We start from the raw sequence: 23,401 nt of genomic DNA on the forward strand, positions 1-23,401 counted from the left end.
CAGCTTCTTTCGATTCTTTTGTAAAGAATTATTGACTTAGAAATGGATCCTTCTGGAAACTGATAATTCTCCCTACTCATTCTGTGTGTCAAGGTGCAGTGGCCATATCTCGGGGGTGCTGTGGGAGAGTTGGGGGTAGGACTAAGTTGGGGGAGGGCTGGGGAAGTAGGGAGGACTTGAGTTGACTCTGGTTTTGGGGGGGCTCTGTCTCTTCAGGCCTGAAGACAATCGTGGGTGCCCTCATTCAGTCTGTGAAGAAGCTGTCGGATGTGATGATCTTGACCGTGTTCTGCTTGAGCGTTTTCGCCCTAATTGGCCTGCAGCTGTTCATGGGGAACCTTCGGAACAAGTGTGTGGTGTGGCCCATAAACTTCAATGAGAGCTACCTTGAAAACGGCACCAGAGGCTTTGACTGGGAAGAATATATCAACAATAAAAGTAGGTGTCCCCGGCACTGCAGGAGGGAAGCTTGACCTGAGGCTACTTGTCAGGAGCCACCCGAGCTACACAAAGTGGCCCGGCCCAGAAAGTCTCAGCACTGCCTCGGCCTGAGAAGCCATTCCCCTTTGTTCAAGGAGGGGCTGTGCAGACGCTCTCAAGTCATCATCGTCATCATCATCATCATCATCATCATCATCATCATCATCATCATTATTTTATTTGGAGACAGGGCCTCACTATGTAGCCCTGGCTGTCCTGGAGCTCACTATGTAGACTAGGCTGGCCTTGAACTCACAGAGATCTGTCTGCCTCTGCCTCCCACGTGCTGGTGTTCACCACTGCTACACCTGACTAAGCTTCAGTCCTTGGAAACCAAGTGAACGCTTAAACTGTCTTCACATGCACCCGTAAACTTGTGCTTTAGAAGTCATGTCTAGACTCTCAGTAAGCTGCTTTTTGTTGCTGGGTTACCTGGAACAGTCATGCGTTCAGTCTAGACTCTGCTTATGAACCAAAACTCCTTAATGCTAGCAAGAGCTTTGCAGTAGGTCTTGTCTAGGGAGTCAGGTGATCTCTGAGATATGATTTGATCTTACTACAGTTAAGGAGTTTGAATAATTTCATTTGAGGAATCAAATCACTCTAGGGTCTTGCATTAAAGAGAATTTGGTGTAACGATAGTTCTATTCACAACAACAAAAAAAAGAAGTATCACCACTAGTCACACGAGAGAAATAAAATCAGTTAAGTAGCCTCAAGAAAGTATTGCAAAGGAGATCTCAGGGGCAGAGCCTTCTGATTTAAAGTAGGACATGGCAACTTATGTCTAGTGCGGAATTTTAGAACATCTTGGTAAAAATATTACAAGGATAAAAGGGTGAAGTTATATAAAGGGATGAAGATCTCAGAAACTTACTTTAGACGGGTCACATATCTTTGGATGGAAGTTTCTGTCCCACCTGGGACCATATCCTGCGTATCAGATATTGACATTAGGATTCATAGCAGTAGCAGAATTACAGTTATGAAGTAGCAACGAAATAATTTATGGTTGGGGGGTCACCACAACATGTGGAGTTGTATGAGTGGGTTGCAGCATCAGGAAGGTTGAGAACCACTGACTTAGACCCTTTAATCCAAGTTACAGAACTCAGCATACAGAGCTGAAATACCAAGAAGTCAAGTGCCTGAGAATGCAGTATCACCTTGAGGGCTTTTAGGGTAGCTCTGCTGTAGATATACAGGAGATCATTAATGGGAGGGGTTCTCATCAGCTCCCTGCTGCTGGGAAAGATTTATATGAGCTAAAACCAATAGCTGCTCCTGCTGGCAGGCTAGGGACCGTGTAAGTTTATTCTCTCATTCACTGAAATCTGCCTATTCATTTCCTGCCTCTTCCAACTTTTCTAGCAAACTTTTACACGGTTCCTGGCATGCTAGAGCCCTTGCTCTGTGGGAACAGTTCCGATGCTGGGTAAGTAGCTCACCTGATGTTATTCTTCATTAATGTGCCTAGTATGAGTTGGGTCTAATGAGCAATAGCCTCACTTTCTTTATGCTCTCATACTGGGTACTACACATGGATCTGACCTATTGGCTGACTCAGATTTTCTTTCTGTTTCATATTTGACCATTCAGAGTTGATATTTCACTAGAAGGTGAATGCACCAGTAATCTCAAACTACAGTGAAAGGTGTGGAAAGATAGGGAAACTCTGTAGCACCAAATGGCTTGCCTGCCTCTTGTGGACCCTCTCATCCTCTCACACAGTTATTACAATATGGAGCAAAGACACTGTCTTGGTGAGAGTTCAACATCCAAGGACAACCCCGAGCACACTAGATCTGGCACTGTGGGGGAAGGGATAGATACCAATTTAGGATTCGCTCCTGTTTGAGCTGTGTTGAGCTCTAAGAATGTTGCCAAGCCATCCAACCTATTCAAGTCTCCGTTTCCTCCTCCATGACAGAGATCTAATAAGCTCTGCGCTCTTCCTCACAGGGTTACTGTAGGGGCCTGTTAAATACTATCCACACAACTATTCTGTAAACGCATGTAGGTGGTGATGGCTCACTCAGTACATTGGTCCCCTGTGTGCTGATCTGCAGTTTTAATATAATCCAGACAACCAGAAGTAGTGTTAAGTTCTATATTGAAGTAGATACTAGAAATTACATTAAAAGAGACATCAGATGAGTCCAAAAGCAGAAGAAATCATATAATTGATATCATTTATTTATATTTATATCATTAATCCCCATAACTTAGGTCAGCACAGCAAGTGTTAAAACAGACAACCAAGAAGACCTGAACTTAACTATTTGTCATTGACAGTAGTAGCTGATATGAATTAATAATTAATCAATTAGTAATTTGATTGAAATCATACATTAATGTGGATCTGTGATATCCTAAGGCAGAGTGCTTCTTATGCTTGGCACATATGCAGCCATCTGACCTGTCTCTAAAGTACACGTGGGCTCCACCCATTGAACTTCCCGCAGCTGGGTATGCACAGATCTCAGCATCTGCATCCTTGAAGACTGCCAGGTTACTCAGATTCTAAGCCTTCCCAGACGTTGACTAGCTGTTCTTTTCTTCCCTTTCTCTTTCCTCCTTGTCTTCCTCCTCCTCCTCTTTCTTTCTCTCCCCCTCTCTCCCTCCCCTCCTTTTTCGCTCCCTCTCCTTATTTTTCCTCCAGTTTTGTGCTCCTGGCTATAAAGGTGGCTATTTCTACCTTCAAAGGCATGGAATAGATGGGTTTGTGTAATCTGTTATCCCTGATAATAGACTTGGTAGGATAATTTTGAAAGTTCCTAAACTTTCTTTCTGTCTCATTCTGTGTGTGTGTGTGTGTGTGTGTGTGTGTGTGTGTGTGTGTGTGTGTGTTGCCAGGAATAAAATTGAGGGACTTGGAGTTACTAGGTAAGTACTCCTCCACTGAGCCGGGTCCCCATCCCATTGTAACCCTTTTCTTTTTTCAGGCAATGCCCGGAGGGTTACCAGTGTATGAAAGCAGGAAGGAATCCCAACTATGGTTACACAAGCTTTGATACTTTCAGCTGGGCCTTCTTGGCATTATTTCGCCTTATGACCCAGGACTATTGGGAGAACTTATACCAGTTGGTAAGTAATACCTCTTTTTCTTTAGTGATGAAGTCTGCATGAGGATATGATGAGTTGGGGACGTCTGTGTGACAGTCCTATAGTGAAGACATTAAATAGGATATGAGAATGGCATTTCCCACACAGTAGGATGGGTGAATTCACCCAGCTCTCTGCCCCGTTTCTTGAGTGTTTAGTCACGGTCCGATGTAGCTGACACCTTGACAGCCTCGGGCCAGCCTGGAGGTTTGCAGCCTGCTGTCCCCCTTCACTCTCCATGGTGGTCTACTAGGGTCTCAGTGTCGGGGCATCTAAGAAATAGCAAACGCTCGTTTGTACAAGGCACCTTCCCGTAGTAAAATGATGGGATTTCTATCCGTGCCATCTTGAAGTATGACTTAGAGCTGTAAATTTGGACTTGTCTAGGTATGTGGTGAGTGAGATTAAGGCTGGACCCGAAGTGTTGGGCCACATTGATGACTTCAGGTGTCTTGTACACACGTCATAATGAGGAAATTAGTGTTGCTGATGATTCCATGACAGTCCATTGTTTTCTCTTTGACTGTGGTATTTGATGATACTGGTTAGTTAGAGAATAAAAAGTAAATCTTGGGGTTGGGGATTTAGCTCAAGGCCCTGGGTTTGGTCCTCAGGTCTGGGGGGGGGGGGGAGTAAATCTCTCCTTGCAAAAATAGCCTCAATAAGAGAGGTTTCTAGTTCCAATCCAAAGTCAGTTCTTCCTGTTGGGCATAATAGGCACCAGATTCCATTCAGTCCTTGCTAACTGGAAGAAAAAGATTCGCTAACTAGGCCTGTGATGTGGGTGGTGGTCCTGGCAGTCAGGAGACAAGGGCAGGAGGATCACCGGGAGTTTTAAGCCCGTCTGATTTATATAGCAAGTCCTATACCAACCAGGGCTACATCGTGAGGTCTTGTCTAAGATAGGTAGGTCGACAGACAGACAGGATATTTTTCTATGAAAGCAAAATGCAGGGGATGTTTTCTCCACAGTGGAAGTGAGGGGTAAGCTTTAGGAAGGCGTTTGACCACTGGGATATGGGATGGGTGCAGAGTGCCATGCAAGGCAGCTCTGACCTACCCAGCCAGCAGTGGTTGCTGCTGAGGAGCTGTGCTCAGTGTGTTTTTATCCTGCTTTATTCGATGGGAATAACTGAGAAGGCCGCTTTTGTCTTTCAGACCTTACGAGCAGCTGGGAAAACATACATGATCTTCTTTGTCCTGGTCATCTTTGTGGGTTCTTTCTACTTGGTGAACTTGATCTTGGCTGTGGTGGCCATGGCTTATGAAGAGCAGAACCAGGCAACCTTGGAAGAGGCCGAGCAAAAAGAGGCTGAGTTCAAAGCAATGTTGGAGCAGCTCAAGAAGCAGCAGGAAGAGGCCCAGGTGAGGGGCTCTGCACAGCGGCCTTCTTCCAGGCGTCGGTGCTGAGCTCCAGCTGACTGCCGCTGCAATTGGTCTTTTATTGACTCTCTCAGCTCAGCACTCGTGTCTGTGATGACTGGGAAAAGAGAGATGAGTAGTTAGTTAGTGCAGGAAGACGGGTGAGTAGTTAGTGCAGGGAGACAGGTGAATAGTTAGTGCAGGAAGACAGGTGAGTAGTTAGTGCAGGGAGACAGGTGAGTAGTTAGTGCAGGAAGGCAGGTGAGTAGTTAGTGCAGGAAGGCAGGTGAGTAGTTAGTGCAGGGAGACAGGTGAGTAGTTAGTGCAGGAAGACAGGTGAGTAGTTAGTGCAGGAAGACAGGTGAGTAGTTAGTGCAGGGAGACAGATGAGTAGTTAGTGCAGGGAGACAGGTGAGTAGTTAGTGCAGGGAGACAGGTGAGTAGTTAGTGCAGGGAGACAGACAGGTGAGTAGTTAGTGCAGGGAGACAGGTGAGTAGTTAGTGCAGGAAGACAGACAGGTGAGTAGTTAGTGCAGGGAGACAGATGAGTAGTTAGTGCAGGGAGACAGACAGGTGAGTAGTTAGTGCAGGGAGACAGATGAGTAGTTAGTGCAGGGAGACAGATGAGTAGTTAGTGCAGGGAGACAGGTGAGTAGTTAGTGCAGGGAGACAGACAGGTGAGTAGTTAGTGCAGGGAGACAGGTGAGTAGTTAGTGCAGGAAGACAGACAGGTGAGTAGTTAGTGCAGGGAGACAGATGAGTAGTTAGTGCAGGGAGACAGACAGGTGAGTAGTTAGTGCAGGGAGACAGATGAGTAGTTAGTGCAGGGAGACAGATGAGTAGTTAGTGCAGGGAGACAGGTGAGTAGTTAGTGCAGGGAGACAGACAGGTGAGTAGTTAGTGCAGGGAGACAGACAGGTGAGTAGTTAGTGCAGGGAGACAGGTGAGTAGTTAGTGCTCCAGTCAGTAGAGACTGGTTTGTTTTTGACTTGGTGCTGGGAACTGAGCACAGAACTTTTTGCATCCTTAGCACAGGTGCTCTACAATAGGTCTAAACGCCCAAACACAGCCACTTTTTGGTTCAGAAAAACATTAGGATACCCATCATGGATTTACTGTGGCCATAGAGTATTATTTATTATTTAAAAGATAATATAGGGAACTGGGAAGAAAATTCTGTCAACTAAAGTGCTTGCCACACAATCATGAGGATCTAAGTTTATCCCCAGAACCCACATAAAATCCAAACATGGTGGCTTATGTTTGCAATACTAACCCAGAAGAGACAGAGACAGGTGGATCCCAGGGATCCCTGCCAAGCCATCCTAGCCTACTTGATGAGTTCCAGGCTAGTTAGAGACCCTGTCTCAAAAAACACGGTGGATGGACTCCGACATTCACTTCTGACCTCAACTGCACACACTTGTCCATAAGAGCATGCATACACACACACACACACACACACACACACACACGCACACATGCATGCACACGCACGCACACACACACACACACGCACACACATGCACGCACACACACGCACACACGCACACGCGCGCACACACACGCGCACACACACACATGCACGCACACGCGCACACACATGCACGCACACACACACACATGCACGCACACACACACATGCACGCACACACACACACACACACACAAATGCACGCACACACACACACTTAGGGAGGTGGGAGCTACAGTAAGATGACTCGGTGGGTTTCAAATTTGCCACACAAGCCTGGTGACCTGAGTTTGAGTACCCCAGGGCACATTAAATGTGGAATGTAAAAACAGTTTCATAAAAGCTGTCCCTCTGATCTCTGTACACACACACACCATACACATACATACAATAATGAATATTTTTTAATATTTAAAATGAAGCTATAAGCAAAAAATAAAATTTAGAGACAACTGTGATTCTTACTCTTACCGTTTATCTTTCTGATCATATCTATATGTACACATAGATGCAGATACACGTATGTATTTTGCAGAGTTTGCCCAATGATATGTAATATGGTTTCTAAGCATTCATTTCCACTGTTGCTAAGGAATCCCAGCGTGCCTGCCATGAGTGCTCTGCTCACTCAGGCCTGTGTACCAGGATGCAAGCTCACCCAGAGGGTGTTAGCATCCAGTGCTGACCACAGCCTCCTCCTTTCCAGGGCGGGCTCCCTCATGTCCCTGTCTGCCCGTGGCTGGCATGGGTGGCGCCAGACAGTGCTTCTGACTCCGTCTGTCTGTGTGGCCCCTTTCCTAGGCTGCTGCAATGGCCACTTCAGCCGGCACTGTCTCAGAAGATGCCATTGAGGAAGAAGGTGAAGATGGGGTCGGCTCTCCGCGGAGCTCCTCTGAACTTTCTAAACTCAGCTCTAAGAGTGCCAAGGAGCGTCGGAACAGGCGGAAGAAGAGGAAGCAGAAGGAACTCTCTGAGGGGGAGGAGAAGGGAGACCCCGAGAAGGTGTTTAAGTCGGAGTCGGAAGATGGCATGAGAAGGAAGGGCTTCCGGCTGCCAGACAACAGGATAGGGAGGAAGTTTTCCATCATGAATCAGGTAAATGCTCTGCATTGTCATCTCATCTGGCTTGCAGCTCCTGGACTGTCTTTACACTGGTCTTCCTCCCCAGCACCTTGCTAACACTCTTTAATCCTGCCCTCCCTGGTTGTAAGTGGAGCCTCAGAGCCCTTCGCACTAGTGATTACATCACGTCAGCAAGCCTGGAGGTCAATCGCCGAGAGGGGCTTTTAATAGTAGCTGTTGTGAAAGTCTTTAGGATGTCTTCCTTGAGCGTGGCAACTTCTAGCAATTGATTGTGGTGCCATATAGTGCCATCAATTATCCTGTACTGTATTGAAAACCTCCAGTTTTATCCACTTTGACTAATGTAGAGACTAAGACAGGCAGAGAAACTGTCAGTAACTTATTTTATTACTGTAAATATCAGCAAATGATGGGCCACTTTGGGTTTTAAAGATATTTGACCATTTAATTCCTGTTTCAAGAAAACACTACAAACTTGCTAGGTGTGGCTAGAGCACAGTAACAAGGAGGGGAGCAGTGGAGCCAGTGTCTTCTCTTTTATTCACAGAGATGACTCATTTGCCTTTGTATCTACTACCTCCCAGTTGGGTTTTGGCCAGTCCTGTTCATTTTATCACGGCAGGGCTTTCCTGTGTACACCCTTCTTCCTGTTCCCGTTAGTCTGGGCTTACCTCACGAATCTTTTCCATTGCACTTATGCCTTCTCCAGTGTGTCTGTCTGTCTGTCTGTCTGTCTGTCTGTCTGTCTCTCTCTCTCTCTCTCTCTCTCCTTTTTGTCTTGTACTATGGAGAGGTCACTTTCTGAAATATAATTTCACTGTTCATGTAGCAAGAATTTATGGAGTATCTACCAAGAGTCAGAGATGGTCCTAGGTCCTAGAGATTAAGAGATGGTTAAACCTCTGCCCTGCCCTCGGGATCTTACAGTGCAGTATAGCAGATGTAGTGTGTGTGTGTGTGTGTGTGTGTGTGTGTGTGTGTGTGTGTGTCTTACATATATTTTCCATAAATGGAACATATTAGGGTTGTTCTAGAGTCGTGTGCCATAACTTTCTGGGAAAGATAAATTCTCACCGAGGCTTAAATCCATCACAGATAACGGATGTGCATGCTGGTGAGGCAGAAAAGGGTGCTCCAGGCTTGAAGAAAAGTGTACTGCAGGTTAGACATCCCAAGTTTGAGTTACTCGGATATATATAATCAGGTACTGAGGTCTTTCAGGCATTAGAGTAAAGGAGAGTGGCAGTTCTGGGGGATGTCCTGACAGGAGCGTAGACACTAGAGCCATGAAACCAGATGACACCACTCGGGAAGAACAAATCAGGGAGAGAGCGCAGGCTACCGATGTGACTGTTGTTCCTGGAGAAGGAGATGGGATGGTGACGGATGGGCAGTGGAGGTTCTGAAAGAGCAGTGAGCTTGGTAGGCAGTAGACAGGTTGGAGAATACAGGGCAGGGCAGTCGACTGAAACTGAACGGAGGTGAGATTTGAATTGGAAGTGTCTCTTTGATCTGGCAGCAGAGAAGTCACTGAGGACTTAGGTGACAGGATTTCATACAGGGGAGGTGGGTGCCCACTGAGTGGAGTAGAGACAATGACTGTAGATTAAAGAGTGTGTGTGAGAGCTTGACAAGGTGGCACGTGCTGGTAATTCCAAGACTCGGATGCCTAAGGCAAAAGAATCCCAAATTCAAGGCCAACATGGGCTACATATCAAAACCCTGTCTCAAGATAACAACACACAGTTGTGTGTAGTGGCACATGCCTTTAATCCCAGCACTCAGGAGGCAGAGGCAGGGGGATCTCTGAACTTGAGGCCAGCCTGGTCTACAGAGCGAGTTCCAGGACAGTCAGGGCCACAGAGAGAAACCCTGTCTCCAAAGAAAGGAAACAGCACATATAGCTGCAGAGAGGGGTCAGAATGCAGATCATTGGCTGCATTCCAGAGGACCCAGGTTTGATTCCCAGCACCCCCTCTTCTGGCCTTCACCAGCACCAGGCATGCACATAGTACCCAGCCATACATACAGGCAAAACACCCACACACATAAATCAAAATAAATAAACACAAAAAAGAGTATAGATGAAAATCAGCGTTTTTTTTGTTTTGTTTTGTTTTGTTTTTGTATAATGGGAACCAAAGCTGGCAAAGTCAGGTTAGAGGGCGAAGTGCAGCTTAGAAACAGGTGACCATCTCGGAGGATGGGAGTTAGACACAGTCGTTAGTTAGCAGGAGAGGGATGCCTCGTCGAAACCTGGAAAACAGGTAAGGGCAGAGCAGATGTTTGTAGACAGGAGGGTGCTCCCTGGCCATCTTAACTTTTCCATATCATAGAAAATGTACAATCTTATCAAAGGAAATGAGAGCTTGAGTTGGGTATTGAAGAAAATATTGACAGTTCAGAATAGTTTAAGAAGAATGCATTTTCCTACTGAGAGTAATTCTGTTTGCTGGTGAAGTCCTGGTTCTTTATCGTGAGGTTTGCAGCAAAATCTGCACCAGTGTGGAGACAGACATCCTTCTGTCTGTAGTCACTAGGCCCCATCAGGAACCCGGGCCTTAATCCAGAATGAACCACCAGATACTTCTCATGGGTGACATTTGTTTTCTGCCTTGTGTGGAGACGCCCTAAGTGTTGTCCCCTCTGTAAATGTCCACATCACAGTTGTTCCTCACAGAAAGATGTGAGGAGTCGTCCCCTGACTCCCTCACCCCAAGCTGTAGTCCCTCTTCCATCTTTACATCATGCTGTGTGTGTGTCTTTGTTGTTTTTACTGTCTGTATACCCTATCTCCATATTTACGTTCACATCCTCTCTTCCTCTGAGGTCTAAAGTCAGCTTTTATACCCATGACTGTCCTTCAGATGCTCTTGACTAAATGAATGCAGGACGTGCAGAAACCTGATTTCACTCCCTCTAGAACGTCATCACGGCCCCCGACAACCACCTCAGTGTCACCTTCATCCCCTTTCTCCTGCTCTTTTGGGGACTGTGATTGCAGCTCTGTTGTGGCTCTGTCCTTGTCTTGAGAACATCACTGCGCTCCATAATGAATACCTCACTGATCCTAGGCTTGGCTATTGAATGCTCTCTGATTAATCTATAGGCTTTAGCAGAGTCACATTGATTGCTCCCTCGCTTAGAAAATAAAACTGGGTTCTGAGATGTCCTGCTTTGCATGAAAGGGTTCACTTCCTCTAATTTCTCCATTTGAAAGATGGAGGATTGCTAGCGGCCATGGCTGTCTGCCAAGACTGGCTCAGACTTAGATGCCCTGCATGGCAGCAAACACTTTGTCCTGAGACTCACCTGCAGTTTCTCTGACTGTATTTGAAGGAACCTAGAGAGACGGCTGATGTATTCAGGTCACGACACTAGTAGGCACGGGAGCCACAGTTTGGACTCAGTTCCCTCTACTCTGGAGTCTCTGCCCCAGCCCTTTTTCCTCACTGGTGCACAGACAGGGTTAAGAATTTTCAGTTAGCTGTCCTTAGTGGTGCACGCCTTTAATCCCAGCACTCAGGAGGCAGAGGCAGGTGGGTCTCTGAGTTCCAGGATAGCCAGAGCTACACAGAGAAACCCTGTTTCGAAAAACAAATAATTTTTTTTTTTAGTTTTCCATAGCACAGTCCAGGTATGCATCTGTTCCTCCAACATCTCCCCTATCCCTGCTCCTGTCTCACTGCTCCCCATTTGTGGGTTCATGGCAGTTTGATAAATACGATGTCAAAGCTGTGTTTCTGTTTTGTGAAGCCTGTTTATTCTGTTGTGGAAGCTTTCAGATCCTTATGGTCTTAGAATACCTTTATGTCTTTTAAAATTAGTCAGGGATCGGTGAGATGCTCAGTGGGTAAAGAAGCTGGCTGCCAAGCCTGACCGCCTGAGTTTAATTCCTGGACCCACCTAAACAGATTCCCATGAGTTGCACTCATGTGTGCAATAGCACCTACACACAAAGTAAATGTAAAAGTGATTGAGTGCCCCACACTGCCTTTTAAAAAGTATTTTAATCTTATTAGAAATTACAGTTAAGAAAACTTAAACATACTTATTTGTGTATGTATTTTAAACTTCCACATGCTCGTATGCTAAACATCCTTTGCTGTTTTGTACCCACAGTTCTTAAACCATGAATGATAGCAACATGCATTATTCTTTGCCAAACTTTGGGCCCCTGGGCTATAAGATCTTTCAAATGTTGAAATAAAGTATTAAAAATGTTAAAAGTCTTCAAATACAGCAAAGCTGTCAGCCCAGAGTATCCCTCAAATGCTTGTAAGAAAATAAGAATGATTAAAATCGTTATCCTATCCGTGTTATCATCAGATAGTTGTGACCTGGTTGGGAGGGAGGGTGGTTGGATAGACCTCAGGGAGCACTGGAAGTCCTCAGATCACATTTTAGGAATCGCTGTGCTAGTGGGAAGGAGACATGAGAGGAGAATGAAATAGAGGATTTAAAACCACCTATGTATTTATCATAATTCAAACGGCCAGTGGTCACAAGCCTGTGGGTATCTACAGATTTGTGTGGAGAATGCAGGGTCCATCCATGAAGTCCAGAGCACCCGAGAACTATTCTTCCAAGAAAAATCTATAGAAGCCATGTTTCTTAAGTAGCTATGATGTGACCATCAGAGAAGAGCCAGGGCACTTAGTTGGTGGAAAAGAATTTTGAAAATAAGAAGTAAGTCCTGCTCATTTCATAAACCTGATTGGATCCCAGGAGTTAATAGAGCCATGCCCTTGGGACAATTGGTTTTTTTTGTTTGTTTGCTTGTTTTGTTTTTTTTGTTTTTTTTTTTTTTTTTTGAGCTGAGGATCGAACCCAGGGCCTTGCACTTGCTAGGCAAGCGCTCTACCACTGAGCTAAATCCCCAACCCCCAGGGACAATCAGTTTTTATTAAATAAAATTAAATTTCTTTGTCAAATAAAATGTCTTTCTTTAGGTGATGATTAGCTCACAAGGTAGTGTCAGTGAAACATGATCCAGTCCAGGGTAGAGCAGGGGCCCATTACTTGTGCGCATGGCCAGTTAGCAGTGGTAAGCAGAATATAAGCCATGAAATTTAGTTATGTCTACTGTATACAAAGCAGTCCAAGAGATATAGAGATACAAAAGACATTGTGCCCTTAAGGAGCTTGTAGATGATTTCCAAGGAGATTTAACAATAAAAGGCTGCTGCACCTGGAAAGGGGTCTGAGTGCTGTGCGAGGGTCTGGGAGTTGACGTGAAGAGGCAACAGGCTGCACCATGGGAAGGAAGAGTGTCCTGGCAATGGAGAAGGTAGAGTCCTGGAGGTGGGCTGCCTGCCTGCGCACATTTGAGAGAAACAATGAAGTTGAGTAAAATGCAGTCCATCTTGGAGCAGGCTTGCCTGCCCATCCAGGGTTCAGATTATCAGAGATGACCGTGGGAAATAGCAGAGATGCTCCTGTTTTTGTTTGTCCATCTGTCCCTCTAATGAGGCCCTCAGATTTTTGTGCCACTGCACAGTTGATTAAATTTCTCTCCTGTCCACTCATAGTTGCTTTTGAATGTGCCTTTTATCGTAACTTAACCAACCCAAAGCCACTGTCCCTAGCTATTTCCTGTGTTTAGAAGCTAATATTTACCCACCCCAAACCATCCTAGGGCTAAGCACCCAGTGGTTAGGTACCCCTCTACAGTCCACATAGACCCCACATTGTTTCAGACTCTCCAGCCTTGCGCTTTCTCAAACCTGCCTCCCTGCTTGGACTGTTCCTTCCTGGAGACAGGCCGTCTCAGTGTGGCCCTCCTCAGCGTGGAGCGGCTGTCTGTGACAGAAGCGTAAAGCCTTCTCAGTGTGGTCCTTGTTACTGTTGAGACGGGGTCTTGATGTGATCCTCCTGCCTCAGCCTCCTTAGTTCTGGGATGACGGCATGCCCGGCTTTCATCTTTGTATCTTAAGACACCATCTTCCAGCCAGTCATTTTTACCAAACTGTGGTGAAGGACTAGTTCTATTTTTTTCCAATTGTTCATGCACAGGTAGTATTGTAAAACATAACAATGAATTTCTAGAAAAATTACCATATTCTCTGATGTTATGACAATGTTAATTGCTATAAAATTTCCTAGTGTTCATCCGTCCTACTGTAAGCCAGTAAGTTTCGCGTTAGCATTGATCTGGGAAGGTTGCGTTCAGCGCACACAGTGAGTAGAGCAGGTTCAGGGGAAGGAAGCAGTAACCTGAGGAGGCTGCACCAGGAAGGCTTGAGGGAAGTAGAGAGGCCCTGAGCCAGTGCACAGTGGACAGCACAGATTAAAAGAAGAAACTATAGGAGCTGGCCTTGTGTGTGTGTAGCCGTACAGTGCCAGCTCTCACTCACAAACAAGATACAGTCAGCGTGCTGGAATCGAACCTGAGCCATCCCCTCTCAGTGTCAGCATGTGGTGAAACAGTTAGTGAGGTACTGAGAGACGGAGCTGAACTCAGCCTCTTTCCACACGGCCAGCGTGTGACATCTAAGTGGTCCACAGTGGCATCACCGTCACATAGGTGGCAGGGACCTATACTTCTAATTTCCTTTCTTTTTGACTTTTTTGTTCTCCTTTTTTTTTTTTTTTTTTTTTTTTAACTTTTGTGGTGTGGGTAGAACCTGGGCAAGCACTGTTACTGGACTGCACCCCTAACCCTGACTGAGTTTCTTCATGTGGCTCCAGGGACAAAATTCAGACAGGTTCAGAAGTTTGTGGGCTCCTTGGAGCCGAGTCAGGAAAAGACCACACAGCAGGTGAATAGAATTCTTCAGAGAGCACCAGCCCTCTGGACAGGGGCTTTGTCTGTTCCAGGGAGAGACGGGGGCTAGGGACACTCGGAGCATAGAACCAGAAATAGAATTATTGACAGCACAGAGAGTGCTTAGCAGAAAATCGGGCCTAAACTCTAAGGCAAAACTCCTGTTGCAGTTTTGAGTTGTGAAAGTTCCCTCAAAAACCTTACTTGGTAAAGCTAGTCCCACAGAGCAGCGAGCACCGTCCTGGGTCAGTCGTTTACCAAGCTGCTCTCTTACAGAAGTGCTTCTCACACCAGGCTTTCGTCTCCCTGGGAATACTTTGCAATCTATCAGTTTTCAGGAACCAGATCCCCTAACCTTTAACCTATATAGAGTTGTGCCTGAGATCAAGCCCTGTGGCTCAAAACTCCCCGGTGTGTGTCCCCGTTTTGTGTGTGTGTGTGTGTGTGTGTGTGTGTGTGTGTGTGTGTGGTGTGTGTGTGTGTGTGTGTGTGTATGTGTATGTGGTGTATATGTGGTGTATATGTGGTGTATGTGTGTGTGTGGTGTGTGTGTATGTGGTGTGTGTGTGTGTGTATGTAGTGTGTGTGTGTATATGTGTATGTGGTGTGTATGTGTGGGTGTGTGGCTGGGTGTTTGTGTGTGTATGTGGTATATGTATGGTTCCCCCCACTTCCCTTTTTAGAAGCTCCATCTTCTCATCCTAGACTGCCTGTATGGCTTATTTCCCCAAGGATGTCAGATAAAAGGAAAATTGAATGAATGCAATAGTGCCTACAAAAAGTTCTCTAACACAGGAACCCCAACTCCTCTGTGAGACTTTCTCAGTTCATCTCTTCCTTCCATGTCTCTGTTAGGAGTAAAGTAACTACAAGGGTTCTGGTGTGTTGTGAGTTCAGGACTGGGTTACTGTGAGGGGACACAGATATTACAAATAAAAAATGAGGTCACACTCTCTCAAATGAACAAGTCCAAATTGACCCCTTCCTTCGACATTGAGAACACTTTGTCAATTAGATCATGTTGCAGACTCCCATAAACTAAGAGGGCTGTCTGCACCCTTAAGCCTGATCAGCGTATTTGAAGCACGCACTGGGATAAAATCGTTTTATTTTAAAATGCCGAGGACAGTGATGGACATAGAACATGATTTTGAGTGTTCCCTTTTCTGCCTCCCTAAAGTGAGGGAGTAATCATTGTCACCAGACTTGTTCATAACACACCCTTCCTGGGGGCCTCCGTGCTCTGGGAAGAGATTGCTTCCCGCCAGGTAGCACGTCCATGGGCTAGCAAGTTCACTGCTCTCAACAGGAGCGAGAGGAGTGGATTTGTCAGTGACAGATCCTTCTAATGCATCTGACTGGTGGTTTGCGTGTGGTTTTTGGCGTATAACTTGGAAAGAGTTCAAAGAATTGAATGACATAACACAATTCTTTCCAAGATTATATTTGCATGAATAAACCTTCCCAACACTTAAAATGGATTATTATAGGAATGGGCGTGGGCGAGCCATGTCTCCTTCTACTCCTAAGTAATCCTGTCAACAAACAGTAAGCACAATGAAAAATAGCCATCTCATCAATTAACAACTGCCTTTAAGTCAACTGCTTGTCAGGTGTATACTGTGTGTGTAGTGGGATCAATTACATTCATAAAATTATAATAAAAGCTGAATATGAGAGAATTTGAAGAGTATCTTAGGGATCCATGGTCACAGAAGAAAGTTTTAAGGTTGCCTATTTATAATTTTTTTGATGCAGCGCAGTATTCAGTGGTAACCAGTAAAACACATTTAAGCATAAAAATTCACTTTCATAAAATTTTGGAGGGAACGTGCAATAGGAGCATGTGTTGATAAAAAGGATAAAAAGAAATGAAAACCTTGATAAAGAGTCTTACTTGAAAATGTGAGTGCTGGGAATTATGCAATTTACAACTAACTGAATTAGGAAATAAATTATTCACAACCACTTACAATTCTGATTTTAAAAGATGTTGACTTTAAAGTGGAGGAGGTATATATCACATGCCAGCTGACTAAACTGCGGCATTTTGTGGTGGTATCAGAGCTCCAGACAGTACACATGGACAGGGGCAGAGGTGCTGGGCTAGATAGGCTGTGGAGTCTTAACTTGGGCAGTGTTTAAAAGCACTTCTGTGAGAGCTGGTAGTAAGCACACACAAAACAAAAAACAACAAACTGTTATTTGCGTGCAGGGTCCACTCAACCAGATGAGTAGACAGGATGTGATTAAGAGTGAAGTGATGCAGGGTAATAGAGCATCCCAGAGACCTGCAGGGGTGCATCCGGCTGCTGGTTGGTCTCACGCCCTGTCTCTCTCTCCCTCTCTCTTCTCTCCCTTTCAGTCTCTGCTGAGCATCCCGGGCTCACCCTTCCTCTCCCGCCACAACAGCAAAAGCAGCATCTTCAGCTTCCGGGGCCCCGGGCGGTTCCGAGACCCCGGCTCGGAGAACGAGTTCGCAGACGACGAGCACAGCACGGTGGAGGAGAGCGAGGGCCGGCGCGACTCGCTGTTCATCCCGATCCGCGCCCGCGAGCGGCGCAGCAGCTACAGCGGCTACAGCGGCTACAGCCAGTGCAGCCGCTCGTCCCGCGGCGTCTTCCCCAGCCTGCGGCGCAGCGTGAAGCGCAACAGCACGGTGGACTGCAACGGCGTGGTGTCGCTCATCGGGCCCGGCTCGCACATCGGGCGGCTCCTGCCTGAGGTGAAAATAGATAAGGCAGCTACGGACAGCGTAAGGAAGTACACAGTGGACCAGGCTAGGCATGGCAGTCTCTGCTCCTGCACCCGCCCGCCCGCCTCTTGGGCCGCCCTCCATTCTGATGAAATCCGCCCCTTAACCCCTTAATTCCTTAGACTTTGCTTCTTTCCTCCTGCCCTGCCTTCCTCCTTTCCGGGCTCCTTTGACTTTCCCCTTTCTCTTTCCCCCAACCTGGGTAAATCTGCCCCCCCCCCTGCTTTGATGGAATGACATGACCAGTTGCCACCACCAGTGACCTAGTCTGAGCCGATCTGAAGTCGCTGCTTCTCTTCCGTCGTCTTTTCCTACTAGGAAAACAGCTTCGAATTTAAAGACCTTACAGTTTCTATTTTTTTAAACACTGCTTTTGAATACTTTTCTGCCTCTCTATAAAGATGAGATGTGATTTTTCCAAAGAGGATTATTCACGCAGTATGCCGGGGTGGAGGTTGTCCCAGGCGAGCGAGGCCAGCGGTTGAGACCAAGAGAGCACTGGACCCAGAGTCTCAGAAAGCATTGGGATGGGAAGAAATGAGGAGAGGGGGAAGTGGGAGGTTGGGGGAAGGAGGAAACGGAATCCGAAGACAGAATTAAATGGAGTGAGTTGGCTCTGGAGCAGTAGCAGATAATAGCTTTAGAGAATCAATTGTTTAAGGGCTCAAAGGCCCCCTCTTTGGGAAAAGCCATGTCTTAGCGTTTCTTTAAATTCTAAGCTCTTTTTAAAGTTTTCAGTTACTGTACCTTAGTAATCCTAACCATTCCCACCTCCAACTCTTGAAGGTCTTCCATGCCTCTGCAGCTGGTGTGAGCCCTGAGGCAGCATGAGTCCGTTGTTCTAACACTCAGCGTCTAACAGCATGAAGACAGACAGCCCTTTCGTTAGCATGACGCATGTGTGAAAGAACGTGGATCATGGGGGGTGAAATATTTCTGAGTGATCTGTATTAGGACTTTAGGGCAGTTGTTGGCTGTACAGATAAAAATCCACAAGATAGGGCTGGCTTAATGGAAGACAAGACATTTGGCATACAGCCTGCCCTGGGTTCCCTCTCCAGCACCACACACTAGGTGGAAGAAAATGGAAAAGAAAAAAGTTCAAGTGAGTTTGAATGTGTTTGAGGTTGCTTCATCTCTCTCTGTCCTTTTATTTAAAAGGACCATGCCATGTCCCTTAGATACTTACAAGCTACAAATGTCCCCTTCCTTTCTGTGTCATGGCTGTTGACTTTGGTGCTGGGATCCGACCAGGGCCTTCTACATATGAGCTCAAACCTCTCCCACTGAGCTACACCTCTAGACTAGCCTATAAATTATTTTTAGAAGTGTTACCCTCTGAAGACCCAATCCTCTTCTTCCAGCTAGTTCTAACATGGTCTCTATTTGTTGAGTTGGCTGTTGCCCCTCTGGAGACCTGATTATTTAAAGTTATAATGACAACTAATGATGAACAGTGACTCAAGTCCTCCAGCCCAGGGAGCCGGCCGAAACAAAGAAAGATATCACTGTTATATTACACTTCTACTTGATTTTCACTGATTTATGTTTCTAGGGTAAATTGTGGGCTTTATACCTAGATAGTTAAAAGTCTCTGGGAAAACAAACAAGAATTGGTATCAGTGGAAAGTCAGGATAGGTCATGTGGGTACAGTTGGGGCAGCTCAAAAATTCAAATATTCAGAGCTGAATTTTGTTGTACTGGAAGGTTTATGATTTATAAGCCAAATAACAAAGCTGACAGTTTCCCCAAAGAAAGGGGATGAGATGTCCAGGAAGTGTCTTGACAGTTGGCTCAGCTTGGGTTTGGTTTTGTTGAGTTGGGTTGAGTTTGGTTAGGTTTGGTTTGGTTAGATTTGGTTGGATTTGGCTGGGTTTGGTGTGGTTAAGTTAGGTTAGGTTGTGTTGGGTTGTGCTTGGTTAGGTTTGGTTGAGTTTCGTTAGATTTGGTTTGATTGTGCTTGGTTAGGTTTGGTTGGATTAGGTTTGGTTAGATTTGGTTGGGTTGGGTTAGGTTTGGTTGTGCTGGTTAGGTTTGGTTGTGTTTGGTTAGGTTTGGTTTGGTTGTGCTTGGTTAGGCTTGGTTGAGTTGGGTTAGGTTTGGTTAGGTTTGGTTGTGTTTGGTTAGGTTTGGTTTGGTTATGCTTGGTTAGGCTTGGTTGAGTTGGGTTAGGTTTGGTTAGGTTTGGTTGTGTTGGATTAGGTTTGGTTGTGTTAGGTTAGGTTTGGTTGGGTTGGATTAGGTTTGGTTGTGTTTGGTTAGGTTGGGTTGGGTTGGGTTTGCTTAGGAGGTTGAGTTGGGTTGAGTTGAGTTGGGTTTGCTTAGGTTTGGTTTGGTGAGTGGCTTCTGTTGTACTGTGTGGGAAAATGTTTTTTAGGTTCAGTTAAGCAGATGGCTGTGGCATATAGCTTCATTTCCTCTGTACTGTGGTCTACAGAGTTCCTCCTGGGGCCTTTGGAGGAGCCTAGTGTCTGGTACCACATAGGCACTTAGGAGGTTCTTTAAGTGGCCCTAAGTGATGATGGTGATAGAATGGAGGTCCCAAGGCCAGGAGATCAGAGCTCCAATGTGACAGAAAGAGGCAGTGGGCAAAAGCATATCATTCTCAGCATCTTCATAACCAGCAACACTGTTTTATTGGAAGCCATAATGCTTCAGTTAGAGCTGGTTATTTATGGTGTGGGAAAATGGGTCAGTTGCATTAACAGCCCATGTAGAACCAGACAAAGTAGGATGCATCAGCTCTATAGTATTGCAGTCAAATCCACATAAAGACAGACATAGAGGGGAAGGTCAGAGAAGTTGTCTTTGGGATGAGAAGCTATTAGTTATATTTTCCTTCCTTGTGATTTTCTTATTTATGTATCTACCAACTACCCATATTTTTTGTGTGATACTGGGCGTCTAACCCAAGACCTTGCCCATTCTGAGCAAGTGCTCTATGACTGAGCTGCATTTCTTTCTAGCCCTTGGGTTTTGTTTGGTTGGTTGCTTGTTTTGAAACAAGGTTTCACTGTGTAGTTCCAACTGGCCTTGTTCTCAGTATGTAACCCAGGATGGTGTTGTACTCCATATCCTACAGCCTCACCCTCCCAAGTACTGGGCCTGTAGACATGCCACCACATCTTACTATCACTTAATTTTGTGACCACACTATAAAGTCAGTAATTTTTGTCCTCAGAGATTTGGTAACTTGTGTATGTGTATGTATAAGTGAAACTTGAACCAAAGTCTCCTAAAGCCCAAAAGATATTTCTGACACCTAGACTATTATCTTCTTTTCAAGTTGGATAAATACTTACTTTTCTTAAAATGGCATGTTTATACTTTTATGTTAAACATTATAACTTTAATTACGAACTTTAAGGTATTAACGACTTGTCTGGCAGCCTAGACCAAATAAATAGTCACCGTCTCTTTGGGTTGAGCTATAGTGACCCTACTATCAGACATGTTGGATTGTGCCTCTAGCCGAGAATGAACTTGTGTCACACATACTCACGCTTCATGGACTGGAATAGGAGCCGCCAGTGCACCAGTGTCCTTGCTTAGGACACCACATGTACAATTTTGTTTTTTTTTTTCTTTGAGTTCAGTTAAGAAATGCAATATGCTGCTTAAAACAACAAAAGGAGAGGGGACTGGAGAGATGGCTCAGAGGTTAAGAGCACCAGTTGCTCTTCCAGAGGTCCTGAGTTCAACTCCCAGCACCCACATGGCAGCTCACAACTGTCTGTAACTCCAGTTCCCGGGGATCTGATGCCCTCTTCCAGATTCTGTAGGCATTGCAAGCACATACTGCACAGACATACACACAGGGAACAGCCATACACATAAAATAAATAATAATTTTTTAAAAAAAGACTTCAGACATTATATCATAGGTGTCTCGTAAAAAACATTCACATCCTCATTAATTATGTGGTTGGTATTGAATAATGATTTTTTTTTTTCACAGTTCAGGAGGTTTTACACTAGTTTTTTGCTTAGGCACAGGAGGAGGAGACTTTTCTGTCTTTCTGAACTGGAAAAGTAACTGAGAATCTTTACCTTCTCACAAAGAAAACAGGTGCCACCAGGACCCAGAAATTCCCCTAACAGCGAAGTCTGTTGAGGCAGATTGCAGATGCCCAAGCTTTCTCTCCTGGACCGCTCACAGCCCCTCCGAGAAAGGGCTGCAGCTTTGCCTTCATTGTTAGCTAAGCAGCCCGTCCCTCCCAGCCTGCACAGCAAGTAGAGCAGGCCGTGGGTGCAAAGCTTTCTCTACCACATGTCCTGACTCCAAAGCCCACGTTCCCCATTTACTCATGTGACTCTGGGAAACTATATCCTTTAGCCCATTTTCTTCTCTGTAATAAACAAAGTCATAAACAAGAAAGCAGCAGAGGAGGGCCTTTGCTGTGGGCTACTGTGAAGGTTAGATGTGCTGACCTTGGTGTTGACGTGTTCACAGAGCCTGTATCTCCCCATGTGGTTTTCATGCTCCCTTCTCGCTCTTTTAGCTCCATGAAGGATAGAAGAATTGAGTGGCCTGACTTAGGACGGGTGGGAATCTTTGTAAGACTATAAAGATCCGCCAGGTGGTGGTGGTGGTGCCCGCCTTTAATCCTAGCACTGGCGAGGCAGAGCCAGGCGGATCTCTATGAGTTCGAGGCAGAGCCAGGCGGATCTCTATGAGTTCGAGGCCAGCCTGGTCTATAGAGCGAGATCCAAGAAAGGCACAAAGCTACACAGAGAAACCCTGTCGGGGGGTGGGAGGCAAAAACAAACAAACAAACAAAAAAAGACTATAAAGATCTTTGGAGAAAAAGAGATTATTGTAGACTTATTCCAAAGCAGAAGCCTGCGAGAACTGTGGAAGTGTTTGGATGGGAGATTGGGTTGATGGTTGTAATGGTTCTAAGAAAGCACCTGGCAGATGAAGTTCAGTTGTGAATTTCTTGTGAGAGGAATTTAGAATTGTTTGAAGTGGGAGCTTCCTTGGGCAGATCTGGAGAAATGTGGGCAGAACCGGCCACTTGCAGAAGCAGCAGAGTCTCCGTGGGAAGGGCTGCAGTTCAGGAGGCTGGACGTCAATAGCCAAGCACCCTGATAGACTTCGAATTTGGGTTAGAAGGGATGGAGCTAACTTATGCTGAGTTTAGGGTTGTTGTTGTGGTGGTGGTGGTGGTGGTGGTGGTGTGTGTGTGTGATCCTGGGATTCTGAGATTGTATGTATGCTGGGGAAGCTCTGAGCTCATTGAGCTAGAATTCCAGACTCCTTTACTTCCTTTTAGATGGGGTCTCACTGTGTAACCCAAGCCTTGAACTTACGATCCTCAGTCCTCCAAATGCTGAGTTTGCAGATGTGTGCCACAATGCCTGACCAACCCTGCCCAGAGGTCAACAATCCACCCCCTCCCCCAGCCCAGTGACTCTCAGCTCCCCAGTGGTAAGAGTTGACCGCAGCTTCTAGCATGGATCACTTCCCAGAATCCCTAGCAGAGCCCTAGGTGGTAAGCCCACTATAAAGCTGCTTTACCTGCTGAGTGGTGGTGGCATACACATTTAGTCCAGGGCTTGGGAGGCAGAGGCAGGCGGATCTCTGTGAGTTTGAGGCCAGCCTGGTCTACAGAGTGAATTATAGAACAGCCAAGGCTACACAGAGAAACCCTGACTCAAAAAAAAGAAAGTTTGTTTACCTGAAGCAATCTACCATCCATTGGTGTCTGTGGTCTGATTGTAGAAACAACAGCCAGCCAACACTCCTAAGGGTGTAAAGTTCCTCAGAAAGTATTATAGTGTTGTCTTGTGGCCCAGCAACACTGATCCTGGTGCACACACAAGAGAACTGAAGCATGTTAACACAAAACAGATCCATGAGTATTCACAGTCATTATTCATAGTGATCGGAAAGTGGAACAACCCAAATGTTCATCACCTGATGAACAACAGGCATTTCAGCCCCACGAAAGGGGTTGTTCCACTGTTAAGGGGAATAAGGTTGTATGTGCAATGGATGGAACATAGAGATAGGCTGAGTGAAGCATCCAGATGTAAAAGGTTATTATATAACTCCATTTAGTGAAGAGGCAAATGCATAGAGATAGAAATCTGCTTTGATTGGCAGAGTCTAGTAGAGAGTGGAGTCAGGAATGACTGCTAATGGGCACAGATGTTATGGGGAGTTTCAGTTTGAGTTTATGTCATTGTAGATGGAGCCCCCATCTCTCAGTTAGTCTGAGTTGATAACAACACTGGAGTCTACATCTGCAAGTGGACAGTGACAGATTTCATATGAGAACTTAGAGCTGTGATTGGCCAAAAGACTCAAGCCCCTAGATTATGACAGACAGCCCAGGGAGCCAGCCTCGTTGACCACTCCCTTAATTTTTG

General features: G+C 45.7%; 1 protein-coding gene across 1 annotated transcript in view; it reads left to right on the forward strand.

Moving 5' to 3' along the window:
- The window catches only part of Scn8a (sodium voltage-gated channel alpha subunit 8), a 169,231-nt gene that overhangs the window by 102,029 nt on the left and 43,801 nt on the right, over positions 1–23,401 (forward strand). The window contains exons 7-12 of the mRNA XM_036207633.1: positions 217–438; positions 1,852–1,915; positions 3,426–3,567; positions 4,744–4,950; positions 7,223–7,516; positions 16,636–16,995. Coding sequence (XP_036063526.1) covers positions 217–438; positions 1,852–1,915; positions 3,426–3,567; positions 4,744–4,950; positions 7,223–7,516; positions 16,636–16,995 — 1,289 coding nt within the window. The remainder of the gene's footprint in view (positions 1–216; positions 439–1,851; positions 1,916–3,425; positions 3,568–4,743; positions 4,951–7,222; positions 7,517–16,635; positions 16,996–23,401) is intronic.

This window comes from Onychomys torridus, chromosome 16 (genome assembly GCF_903995425.1).
Source record: "Onychomys torridus chromosome 16, mOncTor1.1, whole genome shotgun sequence".
Classification (NCBI taxonomy): domain Eukaryota; kingdom Metazoa; phylum Chordata; class Mammalia; order Rodentia; family Cricetidae; genus Onychomys; species Onychomys torridus.